Genomic DNA, 12,308 nt, shown 5'->3' on the forward strand with positions numbered 1-12,308 from the left:
GTATTAAATTACATTGCACTAGAATACATTACACTTTGCTGACGCTTTTATCCAAAGCGAGTATTGGTGACAGTCCCTGGAGCAGTGTGGAGGTTAGGTGCCTTGCTCAAGGGCACCTCCACCAGGAGTGGGTCAAGGAGTGGAAGGGTGGAATTTGAACCAACAACCCTCTGATCTAAAGCTCATGTCCTTAACCATTAGGCCACAGATTTCACCCGTACTGTATTTGAAGCCATATACTGATCTAGATTCAGCAATACACAAAGTATCCTAAAGTTACAGCATGGCATATAATCCACTTAGTTTACTACTTGTCCATAGGCCTGGCCCTACAGTACAGCACACACACATATCTAAATAGGCCAAGGAGTCAGCCGGTTCGAAATAATCCAACTAACTAATAGGGTGCATCAAACGCCCCACGTTTTGTAAATCCTGCTCGGCTTTTGCAGTATTGTTCCTTTGTGCCATCACAATTTCTTTGTAAAGTCTTAGCAAATGTGATCAATCCTAAAAGGCAGCACAGTGGGCTTGAACATTTAAATGGTAATGAATGGGCAGTTTTAGCAAAGTCAGAGAAAACCATGTCTTTTCACACTATCATTTGGAAGAATGCTCCAGTTCCCTTTCCACTTTCCCTGATTTGAAATTCCCTTTGCCCATTTGAGGCTGTTTACATTAATCAATTTCACCATATCATTGTGCGGGCATCTTGCAAACTGCTTACATTTACAAACAAAGTTTATGTCCTTTCAATGAAAAGCTACTCTGTTTACAAAAAAAACGGGGATCGGCTGATTCGCTAGTCATTTGACCAATCACGGCAGCGCAAACTGATAGAAACTGGGCTACTTCTCTCACAGACAACAGATCTGATAACCTCCACTGTTAAGTATGGACATTTAACCCATACGAGTTCATAATTGTCCTACACTAATGGGCAAACAAGGTCTCTCCTTTCCCTAACCGGACAGCGAGGCAAAAAAAAAGAAAAAAGAAGAAAAGAAAAGAAAAATGCAAGTGCCTCTATTTCTCTAAAAAGAAATCTGATGAGTGCTTCAAATTTCATGCCTCCATCTTTCAACTTCATTAATTTTATTCATCGTCAAAGATAGACACCAAGTGTCGCGTAGGTCTATTAAGGCGCACCACCTGCTTTTTTCATAACCAAAAGAAACCCCAACATACCGTGCCAACTCGAATGTGGCTCACATCATAGTTATAAAGCTGTTACCGGAGACGTACACTTGCTACATAGTAGGTTACAATCGGTGATTATAATACACATTTCTTCAGACCATGACAGTTTATATTTATGTCAGCGAAAATACACCTACATAGGCTACAGGTGCGTTCTCTCCCTTTCTTTGTTGATAGTCCGTCAATGGTAGGCTATTTCAATGATAAGATGAGCTTAACAAGAACGCAACATCATGCCAAGAATGTGGTTCACAAGTGGCAGGATGTCCTGGTAGTGCAAACTGGTAGCAAAATTCCCATCACCTGAACGAAATATCGTCCGCTTTACAATTAATGCATATTTTAAAGCATGTCAGTTTATATCTTTTTTCATATTTCAATGTAGCAAACTCTGATGCCCTTTCCCTCTCCCTTCTGAGCCAGGGAGGCATAGACACAAATAAGCATAGGTGTACACTCGCTCTCTGTGTCAACAGTCCGTTAATGATATTTATGTGATTAGAAAATATTAGTAAAAGTATTTTATAAGTTAAGTGACTGTTCAGAGGGGGGAGGGGTGGCAGGTCTGCGTTTCCTGGGATTCCAGGTGTTTACATCAGATCTGTGCTGGAGTGAATACGTGGGCTCTAGCGTCTTCAAAAACACCCACGTATCCATCCTTTAGCTATTTATTGGGGTTTTGATGTCCTGGGTAAGTGGAAAGGCAGCTTCCAAATGACGTACCAACTATTTTTGATCAAAACAATAAAAATACAAAATACACTTTCCACAGATTTAGCCAAAAATGCCCATTCACTGCAATTCAAACATTCAAGTCATCATGCAAAAGCAATCACAATCGAAGATTTATAGACTAATAACAGCACTGATGGCCACTACAAAACATCCTTTACTTTAACAAAAACACCTCAGTATCCTCCAAACACCTACACACACCCACACTCACACAAAAGCACCCTTTAGTTTAACAAATGCATCAACACGTCCTCCAACACACATACCAAAGCACCGAAGTCAAACACCCACCCACCCACACACACACACACCCACCCACCCACACACACACACACACACACACACCACACACACACACACACACACACACACACACACACACACACACACACACACACACACACACACACACACACACACACACACACACACACACACACACACACGCACGCACGCATGCACGCACACACACAGTGAGGCTATAATAGACATCACACTACATCAAACAATTGAAACTTCATTTAGGAGTTCAAGATCACAGTGCTGTAAAGGAGCGACAATCACACACACTAAAGCAATCTTCATATCACACACACACACACATGCACACGCACGCACGCACATGTATGCAGGGTGCGATTTGTCAAAATAAGAGGGGGGGAGATGATTTTTTTTAGCCTACATTTCGTGTGCACTAACCCTAGAAATACCCACGGAGTGTAGAGGGGGCTACTTCAACGTGTCGTCCTCATGCGTTGCAACTTTCTACAAACTTTTAGTCAGGTCATACTACACATTCATTGCATGTTCAGGCGCTACTCCACCCATTCCGTCTGCCTTGACAGTAGCCTAGATTTACGATCAAGGCACAACGGTTTCATATCCTAACGTGCAGACAGAAATAGGCGTTTTGCATATCCACTCAAGTACAGTCGGGAATTGGAAGCAAAGTATTTAAAACCAAATGTCTTTTTTAACGTTTCCTTCGTTTGCTCCCCTGCACTGACGCTGCGCTTAGGCCTATGCAATGCAATGTTTTTGCGCACCTGTTTGTAGGCACTAGCCAAGTAGTTGGGTAGGTTGTTTTTATTTGATGGTTCATCAAAAAAGGACGAACTGCTGCTTTGGCGTTTCATTTTCGCTGGTCGTTTGCATTAAGCTTCTAATTCCCGTACAGAACGCAACTTTGTTGCATATTTGCTGGGGAGTCGGGGACCTCGTGAACATTAAAGCTTCCACCACGTCGGCAATTTTGAAAGTGAGTGCAATGTAGACTGCAGAAAACGGTCACAACTTGCTTGTCACGTCAACATTTTTGTTAGTTTATTTTGATAGGCCTATTCCCGAGGATACTTTTCCAGCAGAGATAAAAACCAGAAGGGGGGATAAACCCCCCATCCCCCCGGCAAATCGCACCCAGCACGCACGCACACACACACACACACACCATTTGGGGTTTGAAGATGGCGTGAGTGAGGGTGGATATCTTCTATCGCCCTCTTGCCCCACCCTACACAATTATCCAGAACTGCTGCCTACCATTGTGTGTGTGTGTGTGTGTGTGTGTGTGTGTGTGTGTGTGTGTGTGTGTGTGTGTGTGTGTGTGTGTGTGTGTGTGTGTGTTGCGGAGGTGTGTGTTGTGGGGGGTACTCTGAAGGTCGAGGCATCGATCAGAAGAGTGAAGTGAACTTGCGCGCATACACACACACACACACACACGCGGTAATTGATGGGGGAAATGGCCGAAATAACCTTCAGGAAAACGCGTGTGCACGACGCACGCTCACATTTTACCAGTCTAAAGGGCTCTGAACAGGCACACTTGCGTGCTCACAGACACAGACACAGACACAGACACACAGACACAAACACACGCAGACACACACACACTGCCCTAATGGCCCTTAAGAGCTACTTTGATCTGTTCAATTTTGTTCATTACTATCCACACACACACACAAACACACACTTCTCAGCAAGGCCATTAGACTTCTATCCCTCGAAGGAGTGTGTGTGTGTGTGCGTGTGTGCGTGTGTGCATCTATTGGGAACTGCTGACTGTAGTCTGACAGTCCACACCAGCTAATTGACCTATAGCGACTAGCCGACTACAGTGTGTGTGTGCGTGTGTGTGTGTGTGTGTGTGTGTGTGTGTGTGTGTGTGTGTGTGTCTTTGTGTGAGTAGCATCCATTTTATGCTCAGGCTTTTTTGGGCGCCCTAATCAAATCTGTCTGCAGTGTGATAATACAAGAAAAGCACACACACAAATGCACGAGCACACACACACACACACACACACACAAGCACGCACACACAAGCACGCACACAGCTTGCATTATGGACATTAAACAAACATACAGACAGACAGACAGACAGACAGACACACACGGCTACCCTAGTTCTTGAGCATGCAACATTGATGAGCAGACATGCGACTGGAGTACAACGGACAAGACAGATTATCATAAGGAGAGAGAGAGAGAGAGCGAGAGAGAGAGAGAGGAGTGGAGTGGGTGATCGTCTCTCTGTCTCTCTAATGTGTGTGGAAGACAGACAGGGAGAGTTAAAAAAGGGGGATGAACGCCAATCAGAGAAAGAGAAACTGGCGTACACACACACACACACATACGCGCGCACACGGCTCTGACCTGACTTACAGAGCCCAGGCAGACAGACAGGGAAAACAGACAGCAAGACAGACAAACAGACCATGTGGCTGTGGAGAGACTGGCCAGGCAGTCGCTGGTAGTTACTCGCTCGGCGAGTGAAGTCAATAGAATGTCTATGTGTTCCAGCAAAGCGAGTAGGCGAGGAGAGTAAAAGCGATGCAATATGTGCAGATTCAGAGTTAAAAATATTTGAACTTTGAGCGAGGCGAGTAAGCGAGTAACCACTTGGAATGCAGAGTTTGGTTAACTGTCAGAACTTCTCGCTTGGGCATTGGCAGTTGAAGCCGCAGGAACGTCTAGCGAACGTTCCACGAGCGAGCGCCGAGCGAGGGACAAGTGAGTATTGTATGTGAACGAGGCTGAACCCTCTCCGGCACAGAGACACACAAACACGCACGTGCCCGGGCACACAGGCACGCACGCACGCACACACACCCGTCTCACCTAGTCGTCTGAAGTATTCCTCCAGGCCGCTCCAGGAGTTCTTGGTGATGAATGACTTGACCAGACCCCAGGGCTGCTTCTTATAACGCACATCAGTATAGATCCTACAGGTGGCGAAACAGACACTTTACTACTATACAGTATAATATCCAAATGGGGGGAGGTGGTATTAGACTTGTTATAGAGCATATCTGTATAGATCCTGCGAGAGAGAGAGAGAGAGAGAGAGAGAGAGAGAGAGAGAGAGAGAGAGAGAGAGAGAGAGAGAGAGAGAGAGAGAGAGAGAGAGAGAGAGAGAGAGAGAGAGAGAGAGAGAGAATCTGTGTGTGTGTGTGTTTGTGTTTGAGGGGGGTGGGGTTGGGAGGTGTTACCTTGACCCTACAGTCCAACTGTCAACAGGTGCACAATGAAAAGCTCACCTGGTTGTACTAAGTCACCTAGTGTGTGTGTGTGTGTGTGTGTGTGTGTGTGTGTGTGTGTGTGTGTGTGTGTGTTACCAAATGTGGATTGTGCCATGATAATTGTATATCTGTCAATCCAAATAAAGAAGTAAAATGTGTGTGTGTGTGTGTGTGTGTGTGTGCGCGCGCATTACAATACCTAAGTCTGCATTTCCTTTTGGAGGTGCGTATGATGCAGTATCTGTTGGCAGTATAGAAGTAGTCATGATAGGGGACGTCATGCGTGTAGACCTCCGCGTCCACCAGGTACTGACCATCACCTCCATCCTTATACAGCGTCTACATAGGAAAGACAGTGCGTGTGTGTGTGTGTGTGTGTGTGTGTGTGTGTGTGTGTGTGTGTGTGTGTGTGTGTGTGTGTGTGTGTGTGTGTGTGTGTGTGTGTGTGTGTGTGTATAGAAATAGTCGTGATGGGGGACACCATGTCACCATGTGTGCAGATCGTTACTCATTGGCATCCCTAATGCTATATCCACAACAATTGCAGACAAATTTGTAGGTTCTTGAAGAAGTTGAAACGTATACACCTAAATAGCTCTTAACAGGAAAAGGTGTATGATTATCCTCAGTCCATCCCATACTGCCCTACAATTTAAGAACGCAGTAACTCAGCTAAACTGAGGCTTTAAAAAAGGCTTTAAAGTTTCCTTTCTGTCTGGACAACTGTGTCCTAGGTAAAGTGGTGTGGTGACACTTCCATGTAATACTTTTTAGGATGGAAATTTATGCACACACAAAAAGAAGTGAAAAAATACAGCATTCATACGTCTTTTCAAACAAAAATGCAGTTACTGCGTTTAGGGCTGGTGTTACTGTCTACTTCCAAACCACTGCTTCAATGATAAGAACAGTAACTAACTACACGTGAGTTTTTGCATTTTTTACATGATTTTTCTCTGAAACGAGACAAAGATGTACCGAATTTTTTTACGGAGCAAGACTAAGACGGTATTTTGAAGTCCGTTTCCAGTTTAAACTCAAATTCGACCATTTTCGAGTTACTGAAATTGTACGGCAACATACTGTGCCATAGAGAATAGCCTACGATCTCGACAAAGTAATCACTTAACTGTAGTCTTAATATGAAGAAAGAATTAAAATAGTCCCAAAGAGATGTTTTTCTCAAATAGACCTATGCTCTTAATCTCTTGTGAAATGGTAGCCTACGGTATTATTTTGGTACTTTACAGTATATTCAAATAAACACAAATAATGGTAAAAGTTGTTCCCTATGTTTTTACAGTTTATAATAAAATAATAAAATATTCCTTCGGCATCTCTATCTGGCAGTTATGAAACGTAAATACACTATGCAATGGTTTTCACTGCATTGTAATGTACTAGCTGATGATCGAAGTAGGATCCGGTAATTGGTTTTGGATTTGGCAGAATCTTAAGCAGTTGATTCAGTATTCGGCAGAACCTTAAAAATCAGGATTTGGTACATCCCTCGTCTAAATAGGAGAGAAACATGAGTGTGTGAGTGTGTGTGTGTGTGTGTGTAGAACTCTGTGTCGACCAGGTATTGACCATCACCTCCATCCTTATACAGCGTCTACATAGGAGCCCCCCCCCCCCCCCCCCCCCCCCCCCCCCAACACACACAGTCATAAAACAGATGCTGTTATGTGAAATGGCGAAGGAGACCAAACACATTAGTGTTATGAGAGCTTATGCTGCTAACGCACACAGACACGCGCACACGCGCATACGCACACATGCGCACACGCACACACACAGCTGATCAAACAAATAATGTTATGAGGGCTTACGCTCCTAGTCAAATGAATCCATGACCTTGACACAGACTGCTCTTATGGCACGGCACACGTGTGGCGCGGCACACGTGCACGCACACACACACACACACAGGAGTTTGGAAGGCACATATGAATTCTTACCAGCAAGCCCATATTCTGACCTGGTGTTCTGAGAGAGTGATGGTGACAGTATAGCACACGCACACGCACGCACGCACACACTGACCTGGTGTTCTGTGGCGGTAGAGAACTTCCCTACGAGAGGATTGGTGATAGTGATGGTGTAGTTTAGGCTTCTCTTCATGCAGCCGGAGGCATTGCGCTCCCAGGGACTCGAAGTCGCTCCTGGATGCCACAGAAATGCACAAAAACACAATAAACAGCTGTGATGTTAATGCGCAAAACACAATAAATTAACAGGCTGTAGTGTGTATAGGACTCTCATGGGCCCTCAGTGTGTGTGTGTGTGTGTGTGTGTGTGTGTGTGTGTGTGTGTGTGTGTGTGTGTGTGTGTGTGTGTGTGCGCACTGCATGTTGCAGTGTGAGAGTGGTGTGTTTGTATGTGTCATGGGCTCCCACTGTGTGTATGTGGTGCTTGCTGGTAAGAGGTCATGTGTGCCTGGCGAACACCAGCGTGTGTGTGTGTGTGTCAGAGAGTGAGTGAGTGTGTTATACACACGGATGAAATTCGTCTGCATCAGGAGGAGGCGATAATTAATTGCTCTGTAGCCACCATAACACCCACACCCACACACTACCCCACACACACACACACACACACACACACACACACTACCCTACACACACACACACACACATACACACACTACCCTACACACACACACACACACACACACACACAACTACCCTACACACACACACACACACACACACACACACACACACACACACACACACACACACACACACACACACACACACACACACACACACACACACACACACACACACACACACACACACACACACACACACACACACACACACACACACACACACACACACACACACACACAATTTTTTGACAGAAGTCGGCATATTCTCCATTGATTTGCATTGATTGAAAGTACCTACACTACCTACACAAGATGGGAGGTTGCATGTGCCGTTTCCCAGTGCCGTCTCAAATTGCAGTGTCACCGCTAGTCTAATGTTCTACCTCTATGGACATGACAAAATATGTGACACAAGTAGTAGGTATCATCTTAAACAAAGCTCTATAGCAGGTAAATGTAAATGTGCAATATCTGCTCCAAGCAGAGCGGATAGAGGCAGAGCTCCATAAGTGTCCACAGCAGGCATGAAAGCTACAGCATAGAGTGCTGCTCTCCAGCCTCTCCACAGCTTATAATATGCTACTCTGCACATTACAAAAGACCCAACACCCGACTTCTAAAAATATTATACTCTCAACCAGCAGAATGCTGCAGCTGCATGTTCCCCATAGAGAATCTGGTGAACAGCCAGATCCTCTTGTAGGGTCCGATTCGAAGCGCTATCAGTTACTTTACTCTGGGGGCCTCTGTGCAATTGTTCTGCCACTGGCCCCAAAAAACAGTGAGAAAGACACATTGCCCCAAAAACTGTAACTAAACCCTGACCCTACAACATAACTACAGTACAAGTCGATTTGGATAAAAGTGTATGATAAGTCTAATTATTATTTTTTTAAACGTGTAATGAATTAGTGTAGCCCTGCTGTTGTTCAGCACTGTGGCAAAAACACACAAAAGCTTTCCCCAGCTGCTGTAGAGCTCTGTGGATAGACAGTAGCGGAGAGAAAATGCCCAGTTCTGCCCAGACGGTATCCAGGTCTATGTAAATGCTTGTGTAGTTGACCCAATCTTATACAGCATTGTGTGGATGATTGGCTTGGCAGTCCAGTTTTCAGGTGGCATTCTGATAAGTGTCCATAGCATCTAGATCAGCGGTTCTAAACCTCTTGTTTGAACAAACGCCCCCTTGACCTCATCATAAGCCTCTCAAAGCTCCCTGGACGTCATCCTAAGCCAACCAGCCAATGCCCCTTTGCAGTACTTCCCATAAGTTTTGTTGCCTATTCATCTTTCTTCGGTGCAACAAATTTATTTTTGTACGTATAAAACTTCATTTGGGCAGATTGTAGCTTTCATAAGTGACTACTGAAGCCAATTGATTAATGGAAAAAGTCAGGCTATTAGCCGTTGTTCCAACAACATGGATAGGCAACAACACTTATGGGAAGGACTGTAGCATTAAAAGATAAAATAAATGGATGCACCCCAATGGCAACTAAGCACTGCCACCGCTTCGCTATATCTTTCTCAACACCCCCCTGGGTCTCCCCCCATGGGGGGGCTGTAGAGCCCTCCTTGAGAAACACTGATCTAGATGATAGATACTGCCACTATGCAGACCCTGCGCTATCTAGATGGTAGATCAGAAGGAAACCATGCCATCTGCAGAGACACCAGACAGCCAGTCACAGCCAATCAAACTCAGAGCAACTCAATTTCCATTGATGTGTTTCAGGCTGTAACGGCTCTTCCACTACTACAGTGCATGTGGCTCTGCTGTGTTGCTGCGGGTGGCTGCTGATGTAAGATCCTGTAGATCATTACAGATCTGGATCTGCTTTTTAAACAGACATGGCAGCTCACTGCTCGCCATTGACATAGCTCCAAAACAGTTCCAGGTAGTGGGCGTGAAACATAAAAAGTGCAGTGAAGCTAAATGTAATTCATTTTAACGTCATCTTTGCTTGTTAAGTAGTGGTTCTGAGTTAGTCTCTAGAGAAAAGAAAGACGATGCCTAGAATTATTTGAATCTATGAGAAACATGTCACCAACAGACTTCCTTTACCCCAGTAGTTACAACCGTAAAGTCCATGGCTCTGCCTCATACGAATTGGAAAACACAGAAAGTATCTCACTCTAATTGGCCATTACAGAGGGTGCCGTTCCCAAGTAGCCTGACAAGCCCAACCCCCTCTACTTCTTTTCATTTTTAGTATCTCCGTAGCCAATCTATGGCCAGAGGAGAGATCCATCTCTATTACATTATGCAGCGCATAGCGGAGGCTTTTAGCCAAAGCAAGAGGAGAGGAGAGGGGAAGAGAGCATGTGAAAGAGTGGAGAGGGAAGGAGAAGAGAGGAGCATGTGGAAGAGGAAAGGAGAGGGCAGGAGAGGAGAGAGCAGAGGAGAGATGGAGGTTTGAGGTGTACAAAAGGAGCTGGGCTTTTAGCCACAGCAAGCTCCAGCAGGTGCAGAGGTAGAAAACATCCAGAGCAAGTATATTCAGGCCACGCACAGACGCGTGTGCACACACACACACGCAGATACACACAGTCAGAGCCACACACACACACACACACACACACACACACACACACACACACACACACACACACACACACACACACACACACACACACACACACACACACACGGAGATGGAGATGAGCTGGATAGTGTGCAGGGTAAGCTGTGTCAAATTCAGAACTATTATTGCAACACTTGAACAAAGTGCCACTCAACCAAAAAAAAAACCCAGACAAAAACAAACAAAAAAGTATTAACGTATAACAGTATAACAGATATAGTGACTGAAGTGACCCGTCACCACCACCATAAAGCCTAGACGAGAAGAACACCTTTCGGGGATGTGCCGTCACCATCTACATAAGATCCCCAAAAATATTAAACACAAAAGAAAGTGAGGCCATTGTCCTTCTTGTGTGTGTGCCATTGATCTTGCATATACTCATGAAGCGTTGTACGTGTGTGTGTGTGTGTGTGTGTTCACCTGTGATCTTGCGTATCCGCATGAATCGCTGTGTAAAGGGAGAATCTGTGAAGAGCAGCTCGAACATCTTCTCCGCGCTGACGTGGAAAACACGGTTCACAAAGAGACGACCATGCACCTGCGCATCGCTGTCACGATCCTCACCTGGTGGGGGGGGATCAGGATGAGGATGAGGAGAGAACAGGTGAGGTGTGTGGGGGGGAGAGAGGAAGATAGAATGAAAAGAGGCAGAACAGATGAGGGGGAGAACGATAGGACAAGAGGGAGAAGAGTGTGTGTTTTGTGCATATGGGTTGTGTGTGTGTGTGTGTGTGTGTGTGTGTGTGTGTGTGTGTGTGTGTGTGTGTGTGTGTATGGGCTGGTGTGGGAAGTGAGGGGGTGTTAAGCAGCTCCCTCTCCTTCAAATACATTGCCCTCCTTTAAATTTGCCCAGACGCATTGCATTTTCACGCACACACGTGCACGCACACACACTTGACCTAGGTGTTTTTGTCTTGCTGGTTTCGGTACATGCAACTGTAGGCTCAAAGAAACACACACACAGCAAACACAGCAAGACAGTACCAACACCAAGCTGTTGCTTCTTCATCCTCTGGTACACGCACACACTCAAAACCCATCCATCCATCCATCCATCCACCCATCCACCCATCCACCCACGCGCACACCTGCTGGCTCTGGTTCCTCTGTGGTCTCTGATCCGCTGTGCTGGGACAGTCGGTCCTCGTTGGCGTTGAGGTCCAGATTGGAGCGTTTGGACGATCGCTCACTACTCTGCCGATCCAGAAACGCCATCGCACTACGCTGAGAGAGGGGGGTACCACGACTCTCATCCTACACACACATGCGCACACACACACACACACAGTTAAGTACACACATACGACATACAGTGCCCTCCATAATTATTGGCACCCCTGGTTGAGATGTGTTAAAAGCCTTAAAATAAATTCAGTGTTTATTGCAGAAGAATACTGTCACACTGAAAATTGTAGGAAAATGTAGCCTTCAACTCAAATGAATTGTAAGAAAATAAAAAAATCCCTGACTAAAAAATAATTATTTTTCATTAAATCACCTGTTCCACAATTATTGGCACCCTTAACAATTCCCAGGAAATAAATATAATTGAAGCATTTCTGTCATTTCTACAGTAGTTTACAAAGTTAACCAGAGTATGTAGGAACATTTAATTAGTAATTCATCACTTCCTGTTTCCCTGGGGTATAAATA

The 12,308-nt window shown here is 45.1% G+C and overlaps 1 protein-coding gene across 1 annotated transcript in view; it reads right to left on the reverse strand.

Moving 5' to 3' along the window:
- The window catches only part of gramd1c (GRAM domain containing 1c), a 40,388-nt gene that overhangs the window by 4,786 nt on the left and 23,294 nt on the right, over positions 1–12,308 (reverse strand). The window contains exons 10-14 of the mRNA XM_063207474.1: positions 11,744–11,909; positions 11,076–11,219; positions 7,497–7,615; positions 5,650–5,789; positions 5,050–5,153 (exon numbers count right to left, since the gene is read on the reverse strand). Coding sequence (XP_063063544.1) covers positions 5,050–5,153; positions 5,650–5,789; positions 7,497–7,615; positions 11,076–11,219; positions 11,744–11,909 — 673 coding nt within the window. The remainder of the gene's footprint in view (positions 1–5,049; positions 5,154–5,649; positions 5,790–7,496; positions 7,616–11,075; positions 11,220–11,743; positions 11,910–12,308) is intronic.

The sequence above is a fragment of the Engraulis encrasicolus genome, chromosome 9 (assembly GCF_034702125.1).
Source record: "Engraulis encrasicolus isolate BLACKSEA-1 chromosome 9, IST_EnEncr_1.0, whole genome shotgun sequence".
Taxonomy (NCBI): Eukaryota; Metazoa; Chordata; class Actinopteri; order Clupeiformes; family Engraulidae; genus Engraulis; species Engraulis encrasicolus.